The sequence below is a fragment of the Dermacentor albipictus genome, chromosome 3 (assembly GCF_038994185.2).
Source record: "Dermacentor albipictus isolate Rhodes 1998 colony chromosome 3, USDA_Dalb.pri_finalv2, whole genome shotgun sequence".
Classification (NCBI taxonomy): Eukaryota; Metazoa; Arthropoda; class Arachnida; order Ixodida; family Ixodidae; genus Dermacentor; species Dermacentor albipictus.
This window is the reverse complement of record NC_091823.1, coordinates 94,069,540-94,096,301: the sequence shown is the minus strand read 5'-3', so window position 1 is coordinate 94,096,301 and position 26,762 is coordinate 94,069,540. Positions and strand designations below refer to the sequence as shown.

Sequence of the window (26,762 nt, the reverse complement as noted above, 5' to 3'; positions counted from 1 at the left end):
CGATTGTGATTGGGCTTATATAAAATTGCCTCGCAGGCTACCTTTGGCTAGTTGGATTGCTTAAACGTATGCACATTCATATCTCTTAGAAAGCGTATTTCAGCGTGCGTCTTTTCGGCCTGCCTTACTTATGTTAGGTGCCGAAAATGCAGAATTCTATGTGCACTAAAATACTTTGCAAGAGAACTTAGTGACTCGTTCAAAATTGCTCATTAACTGTTAATGTGTCATTTATTTTACTGTTTGATATTGTTGTTTTTCTATGGCTAATTCATATTTTAGACAGTGCATTAAGTTATGTCTGTTACGTCAACTAACTATTCTTGCTACTCTTTGTTGTTAATCTGCTGGTCCTCATGCTTGACCTTTGATTGGTTAGTGATCCTATTATCGTATACATTGACGTTATTTCTTGGATATAATCTAATTGCCTTGTTCATCATCGTCATCACCAGGCTGTTTTTATGTCCACTGTTGGACAAAGGCTTTTCCCAGCGATCCCCTATTAAACACATCTTGCGCTAGCTGATTCGAATTTGTGCCTCCAAATTTCCTTATTTCATGACCCTACCTAATCTTTTGTTGTCCTCGACTGCGCCTCTCTTCCCTTGGCACCCATTGTGGAATTATAATGGTTCACCGGTTATCTACCCAACGCCTTGTATGGCCTGTTCAGCTCAATTTTAACGCGCTAGCGTTAAGGAGCTCGTGTCGCAGAAAAGCCGGTGTCGTCGGCGTCGGTGTCGGCGTTGACCGTGAGCGATAAATCACGGCAGGCACTTCATAAATAAAAAGCAACTTCCAAGATGTTCTGGGTGGGAATCGAACCAGGGTCTCCGGAGTGTGAGACGGAGACGCTACCACTCAGCCACGAGTTCGATGCTTCCAAGCGGTACAAACGCGCCTCTAGTGAATGCGGTGTTGCCTTCGAAACTAGCCGTGGAAAGTTATACTGCGGTGTATATCGGTAATTATGAACATGTAACTTACAGAAGTCGCAATTACATGAGTAGCGAAGTGCGTTTCCGCTGCATTTCTTGTGCGCTTTCCGCACACGCAGAGCCATCTTGCGGCAAACACAGAAGACCCCCTCCTATCCATGTACGGCGCTGCCCGGACAGATGGCGCGCCACGCGCGCATTGGAGCTGCGAGGACCGGTGTGAGGCGGTTCGCGGCCCGCACTCTCTCTCCCCTGACAACGCTTCGCCTTGCTCCCTCTGGAGAATCAAGCGTCCTTCCTTTCTTTAGATCGCTATCTGTCTAACTCTGCCCGTGCCGATCACGACGTTTGGCTGGCGTGCATCATTTCCCCCTCCGAGATACCGAGTTCTTCGGTTCGTTCCGCTTGCTGAGGCGCACGTTTCGTTGCTGCGCCGAACGCCGCGTTGCTCGACCATATGGCTCGACGCTCACCGCGTCCGATGCGGGGCACCTCGTAAGTGATGGCTGCCCTGTAGCCCATTGTCTTACACCCCTTGGCGGGTCGACGGGAACGCTGTCGCGTTCCACTCTTGAAAGCGAAGCTTAAGCGTCCTCCAAATTTTTTTTATTCTAATGTCAACTAGAGTATCGGCTACACTCGTTTGCTCTCTGGTCCACACCGCTCTCTTCCTGTCTCCTAACGTTACGCAGGGTTTTTTATGTTCCATCGCTCCTTGCGCGGTCCCTAATTGTACTCTAGCTTCTTTGTTATTCTCCATGTTTCAGCCTCATAAGTTAGCGCCAGTGGAATGCAATGATTGTTCACTTTACTTTTCAACCACTGTGGTAAGGTCCCAGTCAGGATTCGGTAATGCCTAGCGTATGCACTGCAACGCATTCTCATTCTTCTTTAAATATCTTTCTCATTACCTTGGTCCTCTGTGAGTAATTAACCTAGATAAACGTACTTCTGCACTTACTCTAGAGGGTGACTGCCGATGATGAATTCATGTTCCCTTGCCACCCTATTAAAGATCGCCTTTGTTTTCTGCGTAATAATCCTCAACCATACTCTTTCACTGTCTAGGTTAAGGAGCGAAGTCATTTGTTTTAACTGATCTCCAGTGTTGCCGAAAAGGGAAATGTCTTTTGCAAAGCAAAGGTTGATTAAATATTCGCCATTGATCTTCGCTTTCTAAACCTTCCTACTCTAATAGCTTGAATACTTCTAAGCATGCAGTGAATAGCACTGGATAGATTGTGATTCCCTGCCTGACTCGTTCCTTGATACCTAATGATTATTCATTGTATTGCTCACATGTCCGCAGCTTTGTTCTATCTTGTTCTTATTGCATATTTGCTATGTATCTCTAAAATCACAGGGAATTTAGCCCTCCAAACATTTTTTTATCTGAACTCTTGGACCTCATGCCGTAACTTTTACCATGTAATACAACATGATTTCGAAATAAACTTCACTTGATCTGAAAAAAAGAAAAGAAACATGAGAAGACATCTGCTTGTTCCCGCACAGTAGAACCTGATAGCCCCACATATTTTAATAAACGCGACATCGATGCAAACACATTTAATTACAAGGATGAGACGAGTTAGTTCTAGATCCTCATGATGTTGGCGTAAGCTTGTGTTCTCGTCAAGCAGTACGGCAAACACCAGTGTTTGCAGCGATGGGTTTCGGTTCGGTCATAACGTGACATTTTCCAGGAAGTGAGTAGATTGGGTAGCACAGGTTTGTTTGAAGCATTGCAGCCGAGCTACAAAAAGACAGATCGGCAAGCTATAGCTCACTCCAGCTCTGGAATCTTCGCATACCATTGGGCTTCGGCTTTGTCTGCTATTAGACAGTGGCGGAATCATTTGTGTAAGTTTGCTATAGAAGCTGCTTTCCGGGGTTATCGATGATGAGCCGCACAGCTTCTTTGTTGAAAACCTCAAGTTGTTTCTGCTGCGCGTTCGCGAATGCGAAGTCGTTGTAGCTGTACGTAACCTTGGATGCAAAGAGTGATTAACAAATATGCGTACTGCTCGAGAACTGTGAATGTGGCCCATCAGGCGTCAAATTCGTAGAGTTTTCCATTAATAAGTGCTCTTTTCCACTGGGCAGCCGCCTTCGCCGATAATGTGTATAACATGTATGTATGTATAATACGTATGTAATAATAATGTAATAATAATTATTATAATAATTATAATAATATGTATGCATGTATAATATGTAAACCTTCTTGGCAGCTGCACTGAAGAATATTGCTGGCGTGAAAACGTTTTTCGATGCATAATTTACCCCCATTTGCTTTTATACCATTTAAGTCTTCCTGCGTCTCTATGGTTGGCACCCGTTTCCACTCCAAGAATTTTATTAGAGGATTTCGGGGTAAGCGAGTGGCCCTTAAACGATACTTCCATGCGTACTTGCGTGCGAGCTTTCTTTGTTCTGACTGACCCCTTGAAGAACTGGATTCGAATACAAAGGCCACTTTATTCTGGTCCCGGAAGTAGAAAAATGTGCTGCCCGCTTTGTGGGCTGAATGCTTTGGATCCGCGAACGTAGTTTTGGCGACCATCAACGAGATTGCAGCACTGAGATGCAAAACGCTATGATTTGTTATTCTTAACAATACTATGGTTCTTCAGCAGGAAGCGGCAACACTCTCTCGCATACGCATGAAATCCTGTTACCCCAATTTAGACGGACGAGTGGTTCGTGACTTGACAAAAGGAACATCTTTCCGGCCTTTCTCGGAAAACAAACTCAGAAACATTATGGGGGAATGCGCCCGAAAAAGCGCTTCTCTGTTTTTCTGATTTCCTTTACGTCTAAAATTGTGCACTTTCACTCTTGAAAAAAGTTCCTCTAATACTATTGTTTCAGAAACGAGTACAGCGAGATCTGTTTTCTCTTTACTACGCTCTGATTTGCAGCCGCTGAGGAAAATGCTGAGCGCACACCATTTTCAACTCACCATTCTCATTCTATATAAGATGGACGGGAATGACTTAGATACGTCGTGTGTCCATAGGGCCATGTCACCGCCGCCTAACCAGAAATTTTGGAACTTTAAATCGCAAGAAGCAAGGAAAACAAATGAGCCCAGCAAAAGTAAATGTCCAGCAAAACTGTTGCAAAAAATTATGGGGTTTTACGTGCCAAAACCACGATCGGATTACAAGGCCCGCCATAGTGGTGGACTCCGGATATTTGGACCACCTGGGGTTCTTTAACGTCCACCTAAATGCAAGTACACGGGCGTTTTCGCATTTCGCCCCCATCGAAATGTGGCCGCCGCGGTCGGGATTTGATCCCGCGACCTCGTGCTAGGCCAAACTGAAGTTCTTCTTAGCAGACCAACACCATGGCCACTAACAAACCACGGCGGGCGCAGTTGTAAAACCACCATTGCAGAGCGGGCTATGCAATACTTTATGTATGATTCGGATGCTTGTTTTGAGCTTGTTCTTTATTGAAACGTATTGTTGTTCTGTGTTTTGTATGGATGATTTCAATGAATGTATGCACTGTTCGCTTAAGTTTGTTGAGCGCTTGTAGCCTCTCTGCCTTAGGGGTCTATGAGCCATTGCATACTTCAAAGCGTAAACTTTTAAGGGCTCATTGCAATAGCCGATTCGGTTGGCAGTAGTTACCGCCATCACCGCCGCCGTTGTCGGGTGTCCGTTGCAGCTAACGCCGAGAATAAGAAAAAAAAATGCCCATATTTGCCTATGGGATAGAATCCGAGCTCATTGCGTGGAGAGCAGCTACTCTGCCACTGAGCCACGTCAGTGCTTTGTTTTTTTACGTGGTATTTATTAGAGTGAATGAAATTATGTATGTAGAGGAACTATTTACATTAATATGAGCACTAGGCCATAGATTGCTAGCATGCAGCCGAAAAAACGCGCGCCGCGTAGCGTCTATACGTGCACATTTTGCAGTGCAGCTACTTATTTGTACACGAGGTAGAACATCATGTGGGAGATGACAGGCAGCGGTACAAATGAGTTCAAGAATGCTTTAGAACAAGGTACACGCTAAGATCTGTCCAAGAACGCCTAATATATATATATATATATATATATATATATATATATATATATATATATATATATATATATATATTGTTTACCTGAATAAATCAAACTGCCTAGGTGACTACGTCACCTCTGTGTTTCAAAGGGGATGCCGAGATAAATCATCATCATCATTCCCATCATAACCATGATTTCAATTGTGTCGTGCCACTTGTCAAACCAATGTGGCTACGTGACTATGTCACCCTGAGTTTCAAAGAGGATGCCATTAAATCACCATCGTCATTAGCATCGTATCGTGCCGCTTACCTTGCAATGTGAGATGCGCACCGCGTAGAGTGTATACGTGCGCCCTTTGCATTGCAGTTGCATATAGTTAAACCCGGTAACTCGCCATGTAGCAGCTGTATAGGCTGCGGTAGTAGTTAAAATAATGTCTTGTAGAAGAAAAAAAAGATGATGGAGATGTGCAAACATTTATGCAAGGTAAAACATGCATGGTATACGTGATTAATTCAAGCAGGCTAAGTGAATGTTGGTCACCATCCCATTTCAAAGAGAATGTCATTAAGTCATCATGATCATCATTAGCATCGTATTGTGCCATTTGACAAGTGATGTGACATGCACGCCACATAGCCTCGATACATACAAACTTTGCATTGCAGTTCCATTATATTCTACTAGGTGTACCGACATCTAGCAGCTGCATATAGCAGTTGCATGCTGCCTGTAGCTGAACCTGGTTAGCTCAAGCAGGCTAGGTGACGATTAGTCACCCCCTTCCCCTTTCGAATAGGATGCCAATAAACTATCATTATTATCATCATCAAAAGCAATCTACAGTACCACGGGTCAAGGGATGTGACGTGTGTGACGCGTAGTCTGGATACTTGTGTTTACTCTTCGGTACACATTATGGCGCCTCCTCGCAAGGTTCCAAGCGCTGCTGAATAAGCGAATAGCAGAGTTACGCGCGCGGCTGCAATCAGGCAACATCGCGCTCTGCAGACCGCTGTGCAAAGAGAAAGAAAAGCGGCAGCGGAAGCTGCAGGTCGGCGTCGACGCGGGGTGGACAGTTCAGATCGTTCTCGTGAAAATGACGCGAAGAAACTTGGCCGCGAAGATCCTCTAGTGCATGCTGCCGAAAATGAAGTTCCTATGGAGCGGCTCCTCCCACTTACGATGTAATTGTGCCGCGTTTGGCACGCAAGTCTGTGGCTTTTTTTTTTCTTCATTCTCGGCCACAGCGGCTACGCACACCGGACGCCGGCGGCAGCGCCGACGGACACCATCGCCAAGTGAAACGGCTATTGGAATGAGGCCATAACAGCTTACGCCGTAAATGATTGGGGAATGTGGGCCTATCCAGAAGGCCCGTGTTGTCTAAAACAATGGCTGAAATTGCTGGATGGCATGGCGGAAGCTGGAAGAACTGGCACATGACACAGATTCTAAACGATCCAAAAAGTTCTTTTTTCTTTCCGGGAAACAATGTGTCTGAGATTGGCCCAATGGTTAGAACGTCAGGCTGATGTACTTGGAATTTGAGGTCTGATTTCGCAGTTGAATTACTCTTTTATTGGAAATGGCGTGGTGGGACAGTAACTTGTACATGCTCCGTAAAGTGTCTGAGATTATGCAAAAATTCCTTTCCATTAGAAGCAGCAGAGCACCCGGAAAGCAACCGTACAAGTACTGTCATACACCGCGGGAGTGCATGAGTGCGAGTTCCTAGGTTAATAAGAAACCGCGCTGCTACGCGCAAGGCCCGTACAAAGCTTGGCAGTGCGCAAACGGGACAAGGAGGACATAGAGAAAACATATCGTCCCCTGAACACTCAACACTACTGTGTGCAGAATGCTTCAACTTGGGCTCTCAACACGCGCTGGCAGCTAACCCTACTACGCTAAGCAGTTGTTTCTTTTTTAAGTAAAGATGTAAAAACGGCAACTAAAAAGCTGGTTGGCGCCTGGGGAAGGCAGTCTACCATTGCCGTTCAATCAGAAAGCGTTCATCTTAGGCGCAACACGGCAGAACAAGAATGAACATGGCATGGAGTGCGGGAAAGAGTAACCAGCATAATTTATAAACGGCGTTTTGTCCGCCCCTTGGGCGTTCGTACCACGTTGTGATGTACTACTTTGAGATTTCGAGATACTCTCCTCAATACTCCAAAAACATTGTTTCCACTATGCACCAAAGCCGTCTGTATACTTATATTTGAAGAGGAACAGTCAATAACTTGTCATGGCTGCTATTGGTGATGAGGCCCGACAGTCGATCCATTAGATCGACAGTATACGTGAGTGTGCTGCTATAGGCAAATGCAATATATGCGTGCGATAGTTTCAACTAGAAACCGACTGCTTGTAAGGACTTCTTAGTTGAGCTGTACAAAACATTATTTAAACTTGAAACTTGGAAAATTGGCTTCCAGAAGTTCCCCTCTAATGCTATTACGAAAGACGCCGATCTTGGTAAAGACGTACCCGAAGCGACTGTGGCGTTAATGACAGCGAGGAAAGGAATATAATTGGATTCGGGTCATTACAATACACTGCTAATTTTATTCTAAAGAATCGGGCACTGGACACTGCATAATCTCGGACATGATGGCAGTCTAATTTAATCTCTTATTGATGCTTTGGTGTCCGCGCCGCTGGAGGCTAGGGAATGAGTTGACGAGAGGGCTAATAAGCTAACGTCGTTTTGCGTTTTTCGGTCTTGTGGACGTTGGCTTCAACAGCTGAAAGTAGGGCTTTGCTGAAACCAGAGTTTCGTATCTTATTCCAAACAGCAGCATCGCCGATTGGTCACGGTTCATTGCTCTCAGGGGAAAAAAAGAAAAAAAACATGCGATAGCGACACCACGGTTGATAGACTTTGGTGCCAGGAATACGAAATTTGGTCCTTTGAATTGCAAATTACAAAGAAACTACGCGCACTTCTTTTTCAGTTTCTAGAAGTCGTAACGCAATTAAGGGGAAACATTGTTTTTCTGGACGGCAGGCACGAAATACGCGAGGTTTTGCTCTTGCTCCTTCAACACCATAACCATGTTTTTAATGAAGCAACATTGTATGCTAGATACAATCGCTAATTCCTTGCTGCTTACGCCTGTAATACCGAACTTTACTTGCTGACGTTATTCCTTCCTCTAAATACATGTCGCATATAGATTTTTTGTTTATATGAGAAACTTAGAACGCCTAAATTAACTCAAGCTTTCATAACCAGTTACATATGCTCACATGGTTGGCAATTGTAACAACCTTCCTATACTACATATGCTCGCCAAGCGGTATTAAACTGCAGCTACAGAAACTGCAGAAATGGCTTAAAACTGTTTATCAAGAGAAACCTAATATAAACGCCTTGTACTGAACCCTGAAGTAATAGTTCTGGCACCCTTTCAGAAAAAAATGAGAATGGGCGAAAAATCGACATGCTGTTTTTCGTTCTCAGCACTGCATTGAAGATTCACTACTTGTTGGTGGGCTATCTGATTCACCCTTATCGCGGTGCTATTTCTTGGTCATACACTACTTGATTTCGCGTCTCACTTCATCGTGATAAATTGAAGGTTCACGTAAGGTTCCCCTTAATGATAACAAGTGAAAGCCCTGAGAGGTTCCGGCTTCTAGAAAAGCAAACCGACTTCACTTAGGTGGAGGTGTTTGAGAGTAGAACCTAAATCTGAACATCTATATAAATGCAGCGATCAATTGCTTGCACATTATTTGAGTTGCTTGGTTTGCGCACGAGACCCTGGATATCGGACATCGCTTTCTTTGCTTTTATTTTGCTAATTAAGGTGTTGCCTTTAGAGCTTCGAAGGCAAACCTCTGTCATATGTGCGCTGAACCACAAGGATAGACAGGGACAATGCCGATGTGAGCAATAAGATATTTTGCTTTGTCGATGCTGCCCTAATACGAGCCCGATAAACACGGCGACATCAATTTCTTTATAAGCGTGATGAAGAGGGTCATATCAATATAACAGAGCTCTTTTGAAGGACACAAGAGCGCGTCTTTCCTGTCTGAAAGTTGTTGCCGTGATCAAACATTACGGTACAGCCTTTCTTCTCCCCAGAACAGACGCTTTCGCGCATTAGAACTGCAAGTTTCTTATAGATGATGGTCAGCAACTATAAATTTCGGCACACATTGTTTCGTTTTCACTGCTTCGTTATCGTTCATCTGCAAGGTCCGGCTGCAAAATTGAGCTTTGCGTGCGATGCTCGGGTGTGATAAATTTTAAATGCCGAGTAAGCTTCAGATATCTAGAAAAGGCAAACAGGTGAAAAAATGTGTATTTAAGCTGTGTACTGCCATGCTACGACGGCAATCATAGACTCCACATTGATCTGCAGGTTCCACTTTTCAACTTGCGAGCACCTCCACAAAGGTGTCTTTCACAAGCCATGATGTCTGCCTACTCACTACTTCTAAAGCAGGTCCCTTTTTTTGTCGTCTTCATTTTTTTGTGAAGTTGGTGATGCGCAGGACTCCCCACGATAATATAAATACTGTAAATTTTTGTTAACAGTCTCCCGACTCCTTTCTTCTAATGGGGTTTCCTGCTCGTAAAGAACCCTGGAAAACAAATCTTTACGGGCGACTACGCCTCAAATATCTTCATAATTTACTGAGACAAGTCTCTAAATTATTTATGTTGGTTCTCGACACATAATAAGGAAAGCAAACATAATGGCATTGTTAGAATGCGTGAGTGCTCATCTCGGTACCCCAATACAGCTGATTTTAAACTAATAACTACGATGGGTGGAGTGCCAAATTATTACATAATAGACATAGAATGATGCAGTTATGAAGGTTAACTTTCTTTTGCGCAATAAATGCAGTTCATGTAATCTAACCCAAGTAATCTAATAACAGTTACACGAGAAGTTAATCTTAAATACAAGAATACCAGGCTCCAACCTGAAGATGAAAAATACCGCGGCAACATTGCTAACGCTTATATAATTATACAGTGACAAAACAATATTAATCAAATCATGCCTGTCCAACGATGACCAATGCACTCAACAAAACGATGGTAACATTTTATGCGAAAATGCCGTAAACGTAAGATCAGGGGAAAGTACTGAATTCGAAGTGCACCATTCGAAGTGCAGCGACACATTTATAGAAAATGAATCCTACTTTAGTACTTGCTATAAGATTTACAGAATGAACATGATGACGGCTCAAAGGGAAAATACCCGAAAACTCGACAAATTTGGAACAGCAATTACACAGCTCACAAACTGCGGCTTAGAGAATTAAATACACGTATAACTAAGGCTACGCTACCCCACTCTCCAGCACCAATTCGATATGTATATCAAATTTGATTGGAATATAAAGAGCACGCTAAGACCCCGAAAACAATTCAAATCAACCTTGACTTAGTCCGAAACGATATTTTCATGCCCATCGACAAAATTGATGATGAAAGAGGGCATGGGAAAAAACTTAGACAAAGATGTTTTATTAACAATGAAAATGTAAGAAGTGTCACTTGATGCACCAGACAGTAGAAACAAAGGAAAATCTGAGGACACCTAATCAATCCTTACAAGTTGTGAATGCGAAAGCATTCATTTTTAGCTGAACGCCGTTCAGCGGTCGTTTGAGTTATGAACTGCTAGTGGGCCAGCCAGTGTGCTGAGATGCTTGGCAACGCCTTCTAGATAGCAAAAGGCCGGTGCACTTAAATCGATGACGTCATGCTACGTTGCCCAATTGCCATAGAATCCAATGGGATGCTGTTGAGTAAGCTGCACTCATTTTGGCATCACCGCTTAGGTCACGCCTGACTTGGCAATGGAAATTTCCGTCAACGGAAATCTTTCCGTCAACGGAAATCGTCAACGGAAAGCTTTCCGTCAACGAATGGCGGCTCTATGACCAGCTTTCAAAAAATGCTAAATAAATCGTTGGAAAACATGACACAATTCCTGAGAAAAGAAGAGAAGAAGCTCATGAAGGTCTTGTTTGCCATAGGCACACGTAAAAGGGACCGTTGCAAGAAAAACATGAGTGGCTGTAGTGTAAAAAAAAAAACTGCAACATGACTACACTGCCAAAAACCCTAAATGACAGGCAACAAGCCAAACTCACATGCTGTCGTTTAGGCTTTCACATTAAAACGGCCAATAAAAATTGCACCACTTATTTTCTTTTTGCATTGCTCCGAAACTTTTCATCGCCTCACTTGTCTTAATGCTCGATGCTTTGTTTAGCAGACGGAAAACACTAACCTGTACACTAACCAGTCTCGAATATTCGAAACTACCACCGACTAGTGCTTTTTTAGAATACGATTGCGAGTAGTAAGTGCGTAATATTCAATTTCTATTCGAAAGTTTGAACAATAGCCCACAGATAATATAGTAATTCAATTAAAGAAAGAAAAATAAATGCATGATTACCCATTTTTAACCATTTTTGAACCGTCAGTCTATCATCAATGCCAGGCTTTATTCGCGCCTGATGTAATATATATATATATATATATATATATATATATATATATATATATATATATATATATATATATATATATATATATGTATATATATTGTGCATTTGCTCCTGTTTTTTAGTTTTCATTTTTATATAATTTTTGTATTGACCTCCCATGCTATTGCGTCGTACGAATAGCGCTTTTGTTATGTTGATGCCATTTTTGTTGCCTTAACGCAACAGCGGTAAGGAACTCGTGTCGCAGAAAAGCCGTTGTCGTCGGCGTCGACGGCATTGGCTATGCGCGAGAAATGGCGGAAGGCAATTCATAGACAAAAACAACTTGCAAGATGGGCGGGGTGGCAATCGAACCAGGGTCTCCAGTGTGTGAGACGGAGATGCTACCACTCAGCCTTGAGTTCGAGTTTCTTGCGCCTCTAGCGGATGCTGTGTTGCCTTATAAACGTGCCGTAGAAAGTTATACTGCGATGTATATCGGTGATTATGATCACATAAATTACATAAATTGCAGTTAAGCGAGTAGCGAATTACATTTCCGCTACATTTTTGCTGCGCTTGGCGCACACGCAGAGCCATCTTGCGGCGAACACAGAAGACCCCCTCCTCGCAATGTGCGGCGCTGCCCCGACAGCTGGCGCGCAACTCGACCTCTTGTCCCCTTCCTTTCGTTTGAGCTCATTGGGGCCATGCGGGGACCGGTGTGAGGATGCCCCAATACCTTTGAGTTCAATAAGTTTTCACGCTCTCTCCCCTTCCAACTTCCAACGTGCGCCACTCGAACCCTCGTGTTTAGGCGACGCGGCTCCTCTTTCCGCTCACAGCGCGATTCCTAGGTGCAGCGTCCGATGCGGGACGACTCTGACGTGATCACTGCGCCGTAGCACGTCTGGTGGGAAAGCGTCCCCTGTGATGTGTGCCGTGCTGCTGGCGAGGAGTCATGCGTCTGCGTGGTGCTCCCAAGCGAGATAGAGGACGATCCCATCGAGGCGTCAGTCCCATGATCGCGCCCGCCTTCATGGCGCGTCGCGGCGCGGCTGTCCGTGCCGATGACGAGGTTTGGCTCGCGTAGATCGTTTCTGCCTCCGAGACACCGAGTTCGTTGGTTCGTGCCGCTTGCTCAGGCGCACGTTTCGTCTTTGTGCGCCTCAAGAGCATGACGAGCGAATGAGTGGGCGGTGCGAACGGGGTGCGATAACGCTATCCCGTTCCACTCTTGAAGGCGAAGCTTAGGTGTCCTCCAACTTTTTATGTCTTGAAAAAGGCCTGTAAGGCACTTCTAAAGAAGAAATAAATAAAAGGGTAGGCAAAAGTATCACATTAGTTCTGGGGAAGAATGCAAGGTGGAGGAAGAATCACAAAAGGGAAAAGCAGTCATCGACTCGACAGTAGCCGAAGCTTCGGCAACTCTCTTTCTCTTTCAAATTTTCACAAATTTTCTCTTTCATAGCATGTAAATGTTTAGCTGTAAAATGAGAAAGGTAAAACTGCCGAGAGTCTATCTGAATCTCAGTCAATCTTACCCAGACACAAAGTGAGACTGGTTGTTTACCACTGCGCTGACGTGCCTAAAAACGTACACGCCGTTGTTCGTGAACATAGTTTTCTGAGTATGCAAGACACGTTGCGTAAGACTGTTATAATCTGCTTCAAGCACAGAGAACAATAATGGTTATTTTAAGCACCAAGAATTTAATACAATGCAACGTATATGGACTACCTACTGCAAGAAAGCAAGCATCAGAGAGCACCGTTCCTATTAGCTTTCATTACACTCTTCTGCAATTATGAGCCCGCTTCTCTAATCATACGGGCGCCCCCAAACGGGTCCACACTCAAGCGAATAAGTAACGAATTTCGTTTTTCATGGAGGCGTCGAAAGTGAACCAAATTGCAAGAAAGCCTATGTTGAACGAACGCGCGTTAGTCTTACCGAAAATAAATGAAGGAACCGTGAGACGTAACCCCAGCCACCTTTTCCACGCGAGAATTCACTCATCATTTCCAATTACGAGGCCGTCAGCAGGCTGCGTGCACAAGAAGAATTTCGTATGAAGGGAGCTCTCCACACTCGCGTCTTCAATTAGTGTTCACACACGTTCGGCCAACCGAAGAAAGCGATTGCCTAAAGGGGGAATCACGAGCCGGTGACTACGCTTCTTTGAAGTCGTGCTGCAGCAAACGGATGAAAATAACTCTGCTCCTTCTTTGCTAGGGACATATGGAGCCGGTCAGCCGGTGTGGCATCGTCCGGAGAGGTAATTAACGGGGCATAAGTGCACTCGGCCTAGCGGCGAACTATAGTCAAAGAGTAGGAGAAGCGAGCTGTGTCAGCGTAGATTAATCACAGAAGCCTACGCGCAATGTCTTCTGTGAGGGGTAAGGGAGCTCGAAAACGCAACTTCAGAGGCCACATTCGTTTTGATTTCGTTAATTTATTTGATGAGATTGAAAATGCTTGCAATTTTAGTCACTGGCTTTTGTTTCGTATCTAATTGTGGAATTATCAAAAAGTACAGAACAAAAGGTTGGAAATGGGAAAATAAGAGAAGAGAATACACAGGGACACAATGTCAAGCATTTAGCATCAACACAATTTTATCGATCACAAATGTAGCGTACTCGTTAAAAGATTTGTCGTAATGCGGACGCAAATGTGTAGCCAAGGGACAAGAAGTTACTAAAGAAAACGACGAAATTATGAAAGAAACTACAATCCTAAGCCGCGGAAAGCATTGATGAGCTTTGCATATTTGATATACTTTGCGTAACTTTGCATGCAAATTACACTATTAAATGCTTAAAAAGGACAACCAGGATAAAGTATCAATTCAACAAGCTAAATTATACTGGAGTATAGGATAAGTGAAAAAGGAGCAGCGTTATTGTTTTCATTCATGAAGATCCTCTTTAGCTTAATCAGTGCTTAAAATGACAATTTCCGAATAGTCGACGACGTACTTTGACTTGACTCCTTCCGCATGTTTACGATTCTCGACTACACAGATAAAGATACATAGATAGCCAAAGTGTTCAAACTGTGGCATTGGCGTTGTGTTTAGTGGTAGTGCTGAGCGTCATTGCCGCAATTTCAGTGACCGGATGGATAGCTGCCCTGTCACAGGCAGCGCAAGACAATCTACTGCAATGCACGTGGTCTGACGATGTTAAAATTATCAGCTGGAGTCCAACGTAATTCCGCATATTTTGTTCTGATCAAAAGAAACGAGAAATAAGTACGCACCCATCACAGCTTTCACGACACTGATGGACAAAGAGAAAAAGAAAATGTCGTACAGCCACCATTTGCTGCAACGTGTTACGGCATGAAATGCCCAGCAGTGTCTAAAAAAAAGAACTTTCGAAACGCGATCGCCGTTATAACAGGTGCCTATGAATGTAAGAATTGCATGGAATGATCCAGAAACTGATAAACTTTGTTAAATTCGAATATTGAGACGTTGCAGTTTCGCAAAAAGTACGAAGCACTTACAGCGATAACTACCGAATTTTCTGGGGTCAAGGATTCATTACATTGTGGCAACGTGATTCGCAAAAAAACACTACATGCAGCCAACCAAATGTTTACTAAAAGGGGGTCATTTCTACGCGAAACACACCCGCCGGAAATTCGAACCTCTTTAACACCTTTTTTTTTTTTAAAGGAAACGGTGAGCTTTTAGTGATTCAAAATAATGAAGTTCCCAAATGTATTGCGCGAGAAATAAAATTATCTGCTTGAGCCCCATTTGAATCATATATTTTAAAACAAAGCTTGACGTACAATGAAAAGCGAGCAGAAAATCTACCCTAGTTTACAGAAAGCAGACATTTCGTCTGCTTAGCTTAGAAAGAGCGTGCTTTACTTTGTACTCTCTGTTATGGGCTCCAACTTTATTTCTGATGTATTACATTATCTCTGTACATAGCAATTCCCGCCACGCCAAGCCGTGTATGGAACTGAGGATACAGAGGTAGTCAACGGGTTTGTTTGGAGTCGGGAACAAGCTTCAAAAATGTTTCTTGCCTAAAGCAGACTACTTCAATTCAACTTCTAGAAATAAAAAAAAAATGCTGGGAGTCATTGAATTATGTAATATTAATGATTTTAGGTGAATCCCCTTAATGTGGAATTTCAAGCTGGAAGCGTCACAAACATGTAGGTATTGGAAATTCGAGATCATTTCTCACCAGCATAGGTGCTTGTTGCATGTCGCATTACTTTAACCAATTACTCGGGTGCAAGAATACCAAGAATAGTTAACTAAAGAACCGCAGTTGCGTTATAAACTAGAATATTCATAAAATATTTGTAAAATGTCCTCAATCAACCCGCAATAAAATTTCATAAGAAATAAAACTGGAGTCTGCAAACGGGAGTGCATATTAATGCACAATGTGTGTAAGTCAGTTTGACGAAATTTCCTTCTTCTGTGAAGCAGACTTCAGTTTTCCGATTTATTCTTGCACACAATGCCTTCCATTAAAGACTTGTTGCTAATCCGACGAGTAAACTTTCCAGCACTAAAACAATATTATTGCAATTTCACGGGTTTATTAAGCTTCTTGTCTTTATTACATATAATAAATTTCAGCATTCTGTAGCCAACATAAATAGTTAGCGTCACGATATTGAGCAGTTCAGTCTGTCAGCTTATAAAGAACTGCAGTTTGAAAAATAATGGAGATTGATTCATTATTGCTTAGTACATACATTTCAGGAAGCTGTAGCGTAGGTTAGGGGCCACCATTTATTTCTTCATGCTTCATCTTTGTGAAAATTGTGTTAATTGGAAACCAAGTTTGCCTTTTGTGCGGTCACCATAAGTGATATGTGTGGTACATCTATTTTGTTAGACAAAAATGCTGACACCTAAATAGTACCACATGTTGTTCCAAAAAATTTTGCCTTTAGAAATTACTTTAATAGAGCGTCTTTTGGTATAGCAGTTAAGAAATGATATTTTTCCTAAAGCTGTTACTTCGCCTAAAATGATAAGTGCCTACCTGACCACGAAGCACGCAGTGCGTGAGTGGCCCGCTGCTGGTTAACGTAAGCAGAACCCCGGCTCAAGGGGCTTGGCTTTCTACTCGCTGCAATCTCCCAGTTTTGGGTTTGGGCACTTTAGGATAGCCTAAATTTGTCGTGCCACAGTTTGGCGGGTAATCGCATTTCTTAAAAATCCGAACGCTGATTTGGCATGCATAAAAAGCTCGCTTCGATTTCCTAGATACGATGAGCACGCTAAAACTGAAATTTTAAAAGTCAGCAACCGGCGACTAATCATCATGGACCAACCGTCACCCCGCGGTCGACACTGCTGGAGGCACGCCTCCAAAGGCACCATCCTTTTATTTCAAGGCGACTATTTTCAAATATAACCTAAAATCTTCATAGGAGCGCCCAGTAGACGGTAGCAGCCTTTGCGTATTGAAGTACGACACATATTGGTCAGTGGTATATCGACTCCCTTGATAAAAACCCGTGGTCGACGACAACGCCATGTCGCGTAGTCGGCATTCGTTTAATTGCGCTCAGAGTGAAGCCGAAAACTTTCTCCTGTGATGACGCAACCACTGGTCGCCCGGCTTCAATCGCTTGCCGCCAGGGCCAGGCCTACAGCCAGGCCTACAGCAGTACCATCGCGTGCGGTCCCATACAACGCTAACTAACGCGCGAATCTACTCGTGACAAAAGAGCGTGACGTCCATGGGATGTCGACGCTTAATTACGACGATGATACTTGATTATCATTAAATCATTACAATGGCACGGCGAAACACGTTCACTTAGATTACAATAAGGCTTTCTTCATGGCAGAAGTGAACTGCCCTAAATTTCTAACATCAGATATTGCAACAAAGGACCACCTAGATGAAAAAAAAGCTTAATAAGGCACGCTAACAAATGCAAAGAAGATACAGTGGTGCAACTTTGCAAGAACGAGAGAGAAATGGAGTTGCAATTACAGTTTCGTTGCTACAAGCCGTCAAGTAAACTTGCAAGGTTAGTATATAGTATTCGTGAAAGTTTTATAGCTACTCACTTTCCTTTCCCGAGTAAAAGGAGGATCCCTTCTTGGAACCGTTCTTTGAACGCGAAGATTTCACGTGCTTGCTTGCTTAGCTGAAAGTAGAAAAAAAAACACAAAAAAGCGGAAACGTTCAAAACACAACAAAGGAATATGTCGCAGAATTTTTAATGCGGGCGATGCATATTAGAAGAAAAACTTTTTCTTTGAGCTGTTACTAACGCCACCACAGCGTCTAAGAAATATTGCTCCTTTTGCATTTTTCTAACAGGCATTACGTTTCAGAATCTCTGTGCAAAGGGGCCACTAGTTGGCACGGCAGAGCCGGCTTTGGTAACTTCCCGCAATGAGCGTAACTACGGCTTATGAATATTTTAATTTATTGATGGATGTGAAAGGGGCGTCTTCTACCGAGAAAAAAAGAAGAACAATGATAAAGCTGTCAGGGAAAGTAGTGCATCTCCGCGCATTCGTGCCCCCGAAACGGCTGAAATCATTAGTAAAGGCAGAAAAACCTTACTTTTCGTAATAATGGAACGCAGAAGTGTCCGCTTTGCGTAGACGTCTCGTGATGGCAGCACCTTTTTTTTTCATGGATCAACGCTGGCGTATTGCATATTTGCGGCAGCCGATCACTATGTAACAGTGAATGAACCGCCATGCTTCATTTCCGCGCCCGCGCATGGGTGTGGGTTAGACAATTTTTGTTCCCGAGGACCATGTCATGTGTGCCTTCGCTTATCATTGTGATTTCTTTGTGTAGTGGCATGTTTGGTGTAATAGTGGTTTACATGTAAGGTAATCATAATCTTCATAATATCTTTTTTGGCGAAGTTATGAGCTTTGTTGCATATACTTTGCTCTATTCGGTGGTCAAATCGCGCACATAGGTGTTACTCTTAGGTGCATGGCGGCTGCAGACGTCACATAGTAGTTAGTCAGGAATCTTAAGCGCACTCCTTTCCATATATAGTCTTTCTTCCTGTTTTTTCTATGTTCTTAATATAAATAGCAGCCATAAAATAGCGAAGACTAACAGGGACTATTACTCAGGCTTGAAAAAGCTTAATACATAATAACATTTAAGGCATTCATTAGTTTCCTCACTGTGAATCGTACTGGGAATGCTTGTTTGTGTTTTTTTTTTGTTATTCTGCAGCTTGTAGCAATCAACTAGTTGTAAGATAATAACTTTTGTTTTTGCTGCGCTTGCTTGAATGCTGGTGAAGAAATCACCAGCCACCCGTGAGCTAATGGCAAATGTGCCTCATTCCAGAAAGTATGTCTTTTTTACTTTCTTTTGTATTCCTGCATCCGCAAAGGAGACTCCTTGCGATGGTCATTCGCTGCTTTCGTTTCATTTTCTTCCTCGACATTACTGTGTTCAAAGTCGAAAGGTAAGCAGTGCCGTAAAAGGGGTCCTCGTCTTCAGCGGTACTGGGATTCCTGATTTATGTATTCGCGAGTAGGGCTATGGCGCGGGTCGTTAGCTAGGCTTCAAGCAATGATGTGGCGCTTCACCGTGATGGGCTGCTGCGAAAACGTTTACTCTTTCCTCGAAGCAACTAGGACGCAATAACTGCACCCTAACGTGAGAGTGCGACCGACTATTCTCCCGTCCCTCCGACGAATTATTGATCAGCTTTTCTGTTTACGTGGAAGGGCACCCTGCGTTCAGCGTTTGAGCAGCAAGTTTTTGTGGTAATTGCACTTGATTTATTACTCGTACTTTTTTTTTCCTTGCAACAATTTTCCACCTTAAGGCTTTAGGCGCTTCCTGGATTGATAAAAGAACTGCGAACGTTAGTTTTTTGTGCGGCATTATGAAATCGTCGTAGTATCATCAGCGTAAGACTAAGAAAAGAAAAGGAACTGGCGGATGAAAAGTTGCACAAATGTCAATCGCAGATGCTCGTTCGAAGTGAAAAAGGTGCTGCGGGATCTAGTTTAATATCTTGCTAACGCGCCATGCGAGAACATAATAACACACAGAAGTGTTGAGATCAATGTTGCCACGAGACATAAAAAAATAGTAGTAGATTTTTTCACGAGAAATCAGTAGAAATCAGTAGATTTTTGTTTCAGTTTTTGCACTCAGTTTATGAGCCCATGAATTCAGCACTTATATTGGCACTCTGTTGTAGTATTGTAGCTTCTAATAAATGGTACAAAAATTGACCCCGAGATTCTTGGCGATACTTTCGAAAAACCCGGGGATCCAGAGACCCATTGTCAAGCACGAATTTAAAAACAGTGAAGCCCTCCGATGATCTATTCAAAGGCGTCAGATGGCAGTTAGTACCTGAAAGCTTTAGAGTATAGTATCTTCCAGACGCGTAGTTGGAGATCGCTGGGAGAGGCCTCCGTGCAGCAGAGGACATAAAAATAGGTTGATCGTGATGATCCAGAAATAAGAAAACATGAGCCCTTTATAGCTTACGCAAATAAACTTTATTGCGCATGAACAGGCAACTTCAAAATGGCCATGTATATGACTAGATATGCTGTGAAATTCCACAAGCGGCTGCGCCAGCAAAGCCGCATTAATTGCACTCATGATTATCCTTGTGCCAGTCGTCCATTCTCCTTATCAGTGGCCTGTCAATGTTGAAGCTGTAACATGCTGAAGACGTCATGAGGCGTTTCGTGTGAAGAAGGCCACAGATAGTCTCCGTACTAAGCTTGTTCCGCAGTTTTGTCTTCAGGTTGTTTACAGCCGAAAATACCCGCTCAACTGCTGCACTAGAATGTGGCAAGCACAGCATAGCTGTCACAAACTCGGTCAATGCAGAAAAAGCGGCGCTTCCATCACAATGTTTCTGAGTAAACACGACTGCCCAGAACTCGTGCAACGAGGTATCTTCGCTTGTCGGGATATCAGCGTTCCTTAAATATCGCCATTCGGTATCCAAAGATTGCAAGGCTTTGCCGGAGACTAAATTCGGAAAGGCTTGTGCCAATGGTGCAAGAGACGCTGCCTTCCCCGTCATGGACACAGTAGGATCTAGGAGTTCCAGATGTTTTAAAACCGGCTCTTGAAAGGGGATACGCTTCAGAACTTGGTCGACACTCTCAATGAAAAAATCAAGGCACCTTAAGCGGAAGAACTGACGTTGCTCAGTGGTAACTGAACATTCTCTGGATGACAATAATGCAGTTGCTTGACCGCCGACGTACATGTCTTCCAAAGACACAAAACATTTGGGGTTCTTGAATTCAACTTTTGCCACCTCAACTCCCTGTGTGCAGGACCGCTTGAGATAACAATCCATAATTGTCCTCACGCAGGCATCCGCACTTCTCAAGAGCTTGTGCAACTGTGGAGGATCACTTTGCATTTGCTTGTTCAAATTGTTAAAGAGAGGTAGAACGAAGCTGAGGAACATCAAAAACAACTTGTTCAGAGGATCTTGCAGTCTCTGGTAGATTGTTTCCGATGCCAAAAGCCTGTCTGTAGAAACCGCAGATGCAAAATATGCCTCTAGGGCATCATACTGCTCTAGAAAGCGGTCGACTGCAGCAAGCAATGAGAGCCACCTTGTTTGACTTGGATGAAGAAGCTTGTGCGGTTTCAGTTCAAGAAGAGCCTGAAATTTCTTCAACGTGCCCCCTCTTTTAGGACTTGAGTTGAAGTAACTGTAGACGTCCCGTACGAGATCTTCAACAACACGTGGAAGTTTCGAGCAAGCGTACGATGCGCACAAGTGAAAGGAATGACACGTGCACTTAAGAATGAACAAGCCGGGAATCTCCTTCTTCAGCAGTACCATCACAGAATGTTTACTACCCATCATGACACTTGCGCCGTCTGCAGCAAAGCCAACTAGATTGTCTTTATAAGGAACACGCGCTCTCTGAAAAGTACCAGTAAGGGCACTATAAAGGCCAGTGGCACTCACATCCGTCACAGGGATGAGATCAAAGAAAGCATCAGTCACTTTATCTTTTTCGAAAACCCTTGTAACAACACACAAGTGCTTGTGGCAGCTGACGTCCGTTGACTCGTCAACCATGACTGAAAATTTCTTTTCTCGAAGTAGCCTCCACAGCCGCGATTTGCTCTCCTCGCCTGTCACAACCTTCGTTATCACTGATGTTTTTGTTCTACTGCAGGCAATCTGCTTTGCAATATCCGAGTCCGGGCAAATTTTTTTCACGAGCTTTGGCAGATGGTCCATGACCGTAAAGGGCAGGTTGTGCTCGGCGACAAACATAGCCATTCTTACTTCAGCTTCTTTAACCTGTGAAGAGATAGCAATGCTAGGCATTGCTTGCTAAGCTTTCTGGCATTTTCTTCATGTTTCGCAGATTTCATGTGCCGTTCCAACAGTTCCTTGCCGGCAATTAGGTTCATGTCGCATGTTTTGCAGTACGCATAACGGTTGCCCTTCTTGCTTTGTTGCAGCCAACTTTGAAACGCTTTCTCATGCTCCCAAGCTTGCTTGTACTTTTGCTGGTATTTTCTTTTCTTCGGTTTTGGACTGCTCTTCTGTCGGTCTGGAGACTCTGAACCAGTGTCACTGCAAGTTGCCATTATGGTGAAGCTTCCAATACACCTGTAATGCAAGCACCAATGCACTTAATGAGGAGCAAATAAATGGCATAAGCATGACTGCCTACTGCCACAAGCAATGTCACCACGCGGTGTCGTGTACTTATGATTGTGTGAAGGCAGTTAGACACGTTGACGAAGTTGAACAATAAACTGTAAGCAATTTAACTTGTACTAGGAAGAAAAAGTGAAGAGAGCTCGGCGGCCCAGCAAGCGCGATCGTCGAATTCATTCACCAGCTGCGCCATTCCACTATGTCTACTGGCGTCACCGCACTTCATAGAAGCTAAAACAATGTCGGCCGAGTGAACAACATAATTTCTTATTCTTAAATACATATGCTTTCTTTACGGTTGAAGCATGATAACTGAAAGCGCAGCACGTCATTCATCAGCAATGCGCAGGCAGTACCAGTCCTATGCAGCTGGTCAACGCTTATAATTCGTGCCGTTTTGTTTTTCGCGTCGGCCCAAAATCTGGCGCCGAGATAACCGGGAATAAAGCACTACAGTAACATTCCTGAAGTTTGGCATGTCCAAACCACGATATGATTATAAGGTATGTCGTAGTAGGGGACTGCGGGTTAATTTCAACCACCTGCTGTCCTTGAACGTGCACCAAATGCACGGTACACAAGCATTTTTGTATTTCGCCCCCATCGAATGGCGGCCGCCGCTGCTGGGATATGGTTTCGAAATCACGCACTTTTCAGCGCAACGCCAAAGCCACTTATAACCACGACGGGTGAATCACTAAATTGTTAGTCCTAACATATTGAGAACTCAAGACATACAGATATGACTTACCTGGTGAGCTTGTAATGAAGTGCGCACGCTGAACTTGATGCAAAGCAATGGGTGACGTGATCTGCCACATGCGGTATGTACTGCAGTACACACGCAGCAACCGACAACTTGACTGCGCTATTCAGAACTAGTAAGTAAGTGAGGTCATATTCTCCTGTAGAACAGAGTAGGCGCTCGAAGCGCCGCATGAAAAGAGTCATTGGTTCTGGTTCGATAGTTTTGATTTCATTGTTCTGGTTTCATAGTTGTGGAGTACGGTATAGTGCAACCACTTTCACAAATTCGCCGCTTCACCTGTTCCGCACTTTGCTAAAAGACAGAGGTAGCGCCACGTTTGAGAGTCTGGAAACGCAAGAATGTACCTTAACCTCAAAGCTAGCCGCGTTTTTTTTTTGCTCGCTAGGTGGCATTACATTAATATAAACTCTTTATTGAAAAGTAGCAGCTTTTGCTTTCGTTTCAGTAGAAAAGCAAGAAAATCAGTAGATTCAAGCGCTTTATCACTGAATCAGCAGAAAATTAAAAAAATCAGTAGATCTGCTGATAAATCAGCAGCCGTGGCATCACTGGTTGAGATCAGTGCACGTCTATGTCACGGCTTTTGTATAGCGCTTGAAACAAAACGTAGTAAGGTGCAGAAATGTTGTGCAATTTTAACGTAAGGTAAAAACAAGTTACAACCTCATGACGTTCCCTATGACACATAGAGGTCGAGTGAACAAAACAAGTTCGTAGGCGTTAATCGTTAACTTGTAAGTATGAAAAAAATCACAAAAAGAGAGAACCACACGACCCGAACGACGACTATTAACTGAACATTTTATTTCAACAAAAGTTTAAGGCAAGCATAAAAAAGACAAATGTGCGTTTGCATTGCGCGTCAAAGTTATTGCTATGGAAGGCCATTATGATTAGGTACAGATGGAAGGTTATTAGCGATGAAGAGATAGAACCAAGCAATACTGCACGTTGTGCGCATTGGAGTATTTCCATCAGCATCAGTTTGAGCACACAGTCTCACCACATGTGTCCCATATGTGGTAAGCTTCTTCAATCGATTAATTTCTGAGGCGCAGCCTCAGCACTTGAAGTGAGGAAGCCGTTCGTTACCACACAGCAAGCCATTCATTCAGCAAGCCATACATCAGAGCAAGCCAGCACAATCGGACGAAAAGACTTCACAACTACCTAAAAGAAATATAAGTGCACCGGAGAAATGTGTGCCAGTTGGAACCCACGATTTCGTGGTCTGCACCGATGGACTAGAGGTGGGTGGCGTACATAGTGTAGTAATAGTGTCGAAGATAGACGCCATGCAAGAAAACTCCTGGTCACTGCCAGTTAATCATCAGGTTAGTAGCAATGTAGGAGAAGGTACGGACGCAAGGCGTGTCGTCGGCAACTTCGTATGGCTGCCCCACTCCGATGATGGCACCCGAGCACTTGACGCATCATACCATCGCATGTAAACATTCTCAGAGGTCTCAAACCAGTAGGAACTCAAAGGCGAGAGCGCGGTCTATCTTTGGCCTTCGCTACTCTCTCTACTATTGCTCTGTCCTCCTCGACACGTACTTCACTATAAATCTTGGGGACGCAAGGTCTCTACCGAATGTCACGTTGGCTCTCTTTTCTTCGAACAACACTCAACTTTTGCTTATGACGACGCCGCTCCTTTCGCCTGCACGCTATTGCCGCAACTGGCAGGTGTAGTGTCATACGTGCTACACGACTGGAAGTAAGCTAATTTCGCACAACAGACAAGCAAGTGAGGCGACGAGTAAGAGCGCGCGGATGACTGTATGGCAAACGCATGCTAAAAGACTGAACGGAACTGATGGGTCACTCATATATGAACCAATCGACAGTTTTTACATTGGTAAAAGACCGAAAATCCTAAAGGAGCTCGTGATTCCTATTTTTTTTTACTTGACAGAGGTGTTTTACAGGGGCTTTTTAAGCATCAGCCTGAGTTGGTGCAAGCTAGGGTTCTTGTTGTTCCTGGCATAGCCTTTCCTATAAGGTATAGAGCAAGCACTGGCGCGGCGATTATTCAGCTATCACGGCAATGAGGCTTAGTACGGGGATTACTCTCATCTTCGTGCTTATGGCTTCAGACGCCCTTGTGGCCTTTTGTTTACTGCATTTCATCTGCGTTTAACGGGTTAAATTTCACAGCCAACTATACTTTACTAAGTGCAGAAGGCAGTAACATCCTGCGCCACGAGGCTCCACCTCTGGAGATGGCCAAATCAAAACGCGCCAATCCACTCAACGCACGGTCTTCACCATGAGAATTTGTTATCGGTGTTCTATGCCACTCGTCTACGCTTGCATCAGTGCCGTTTCGATATCGATCTACGGTGCTGGAGGTCATATGTTCAAATTTGGTCATGGGGCAAATTATTTGTTTGCTTGTTTGTTTATTTACTTACTTACCTAATTATTTATAACGCAGTACTCAAGATCACTAGTACTAAAAAGATCACTCTGAAAGCTCACAAAGCTGCTTAAAGCCAGAAGGGCGAATGTTCAGGCAAGTTCATGTAGAGACCGCCGTTCCCACAGTGGGTGAAGTGCAATATCTGCAGCACCCGTAGACACTTGAGACAAAGACCCCGCTAGTAATTGATGCGGGAAAGTCTGTAGTTCCAGGCGCGGGTTCTTGCGTCGGCCGCAGCAGACACGCAATTGAGCATGCGCGTGCGTATAATGCAGAATACTGGCCTGTAGTGCCGTGCACCCTGTTTCCCTTGTGTCGTCTAGCCGCGCCGTCGCTGTTGTTGCAGTTTTCTGTCATAGTAAAGTTGGCCAATATTGCACGTTTCTGAAAATTACACAATATGCACTCTTCAACGCACATACTTAGCTTATATTTGACAGAAAAAAATCGAGAGATCTAAGTGTGTACCTAGGAAAATAGATTTCTCGCGATGTTGTTAACGAGGCTGCGAAATGTGTGTAATAGATGATACTGTGCAGGGCAGTGAAGGTGGTTTAATATAATGTGATAGTTTCCTTGGTACGAGGAGTTTCAGGATTACTGACCTAAGGAACAGAATTAAAAAGGTGTATTTTAAACCTATGTGCGCGATGGTTTTGCAGGAGACACTTCAGCAGCTAAGCGAGAGAATCGGATGTTTTACACCAGTCCTAAAACTATAGCTAAACATACAACTTGCGCGCAGAACTTGCCGGCGTCGTCTTGTGCGATTGATGTATTAGATACAGTAATAGGACTACCAAAGGAATGCTGTAGCTATTGAGATAAAAAAAGCGTTCGCTATGATTTACAATTCTAGTTGCCGCGTGTAGCGAAAAAAACTTTTAACTTTTTTCTTATCCACCTATTCCCCTTATTCCGATAAAGAAGCCTTTAACCTAAAATTCCCATTGCAGTAAATAATGCTAATTGGGTGAATGTGTACACAAATAATTTATGTAGATTAGTTCCATGGGTGCGACAAGGTAAGGAAGTTTTCCCATTTCTTTGATTAAAAAGTCGTCAGTTTTTCCAGATGCTTCCAGGAAAGTTACGTTCCCTTCCTTCGTCCCAAATAATTGCTCGATCGTTAGCACCTAATGTAACTAAACCAAACAATTTCTTTTCGTAAAACTCAACTGAGAGCCGTAAACAAACGAGAAAGCATTTTAGGCTTTTGTTACGGAAGCTGACGCTAATGAAGCCCACGCACGCAAACGTAAGCACATTCACGCTGCGACACAAAGAGCAAGCTTGGTTTATGTGAGAAGCGCCAAAACAATGCGAGCTTAGTTTAGGTGCTGTTGGCCCTTAAACAGAAAGGCCGAGGAAGGAAGGCTCTGTAATTTGGAGAATGCATTTCAGGAAAGCGCTTTCATAGAAACGAGAGCAGGTGCCATTTCGTTCCGCGTTCGTACAT

The 26,762-nt window shown here is 43.6% G+C and overlaps 2 protein-coding genes across 3 annotated transcripts in view; both read right to left on the bottom strand.

Annotated features, from left to right (window-relative positions):
* The window catches only part of LOC135902936 (gonadotropin-releasing hormone II receptor-like), a 230,450-nt gene that overhangs the window by 89,934 nt on the left and 113,754 nt on the right, over window positions 1-26,762 (bottom strand). The window contains exons 1-2 of one of the 2 annotated variants that reach the window (XM_070535800.1): window positions 18,023-18,098; window positions 17,518-17,597 (exon numbers count right to left, since the gene is read on the bottom strand). The gene's annotated coding sequence lies outside the window, so the exon portion shown is untranslated. Of the gene's footprint in view, window positions 1-17,517; window positions 17,598-18,022; window positions 18,099-26,762 lie in introns of those variants that run through there. The other variant, XM_070535799.1, reaches the window with a different exon arrangement.
* Window positions 19,958-23,049, bottom strand: LOC135912968 (zinc finger protein 862-like). Its single transcript, XM_070536635.1, has 2 exons — window positions 22,861-23,049; window positions 19,958-22,058 (listed from the first exon to the last, which is right to left on the bottom strand). Exon 2 carries the CDS (start codon window positions 21,768-21,770, stop codon window positions 20,046-20,048), a length of 1,725 nt encoding a protein of 574 aa, XP_070392736.1. The 5' UTR covers window positions 21,771-22,058; window positions 22,861-23,049; the 3' UTR covers window positions 19,958-20,045.

Excerpts from the sequence above, each read along its gene's own strand:
- LOC135912968 (XM_070536635.1), bottom strand. The coding sequence starts at position 21,770 with ATGCCTAGCATTGCTATCTCTTCACAGGTTAAAGAAGCTGAAGTAAGA.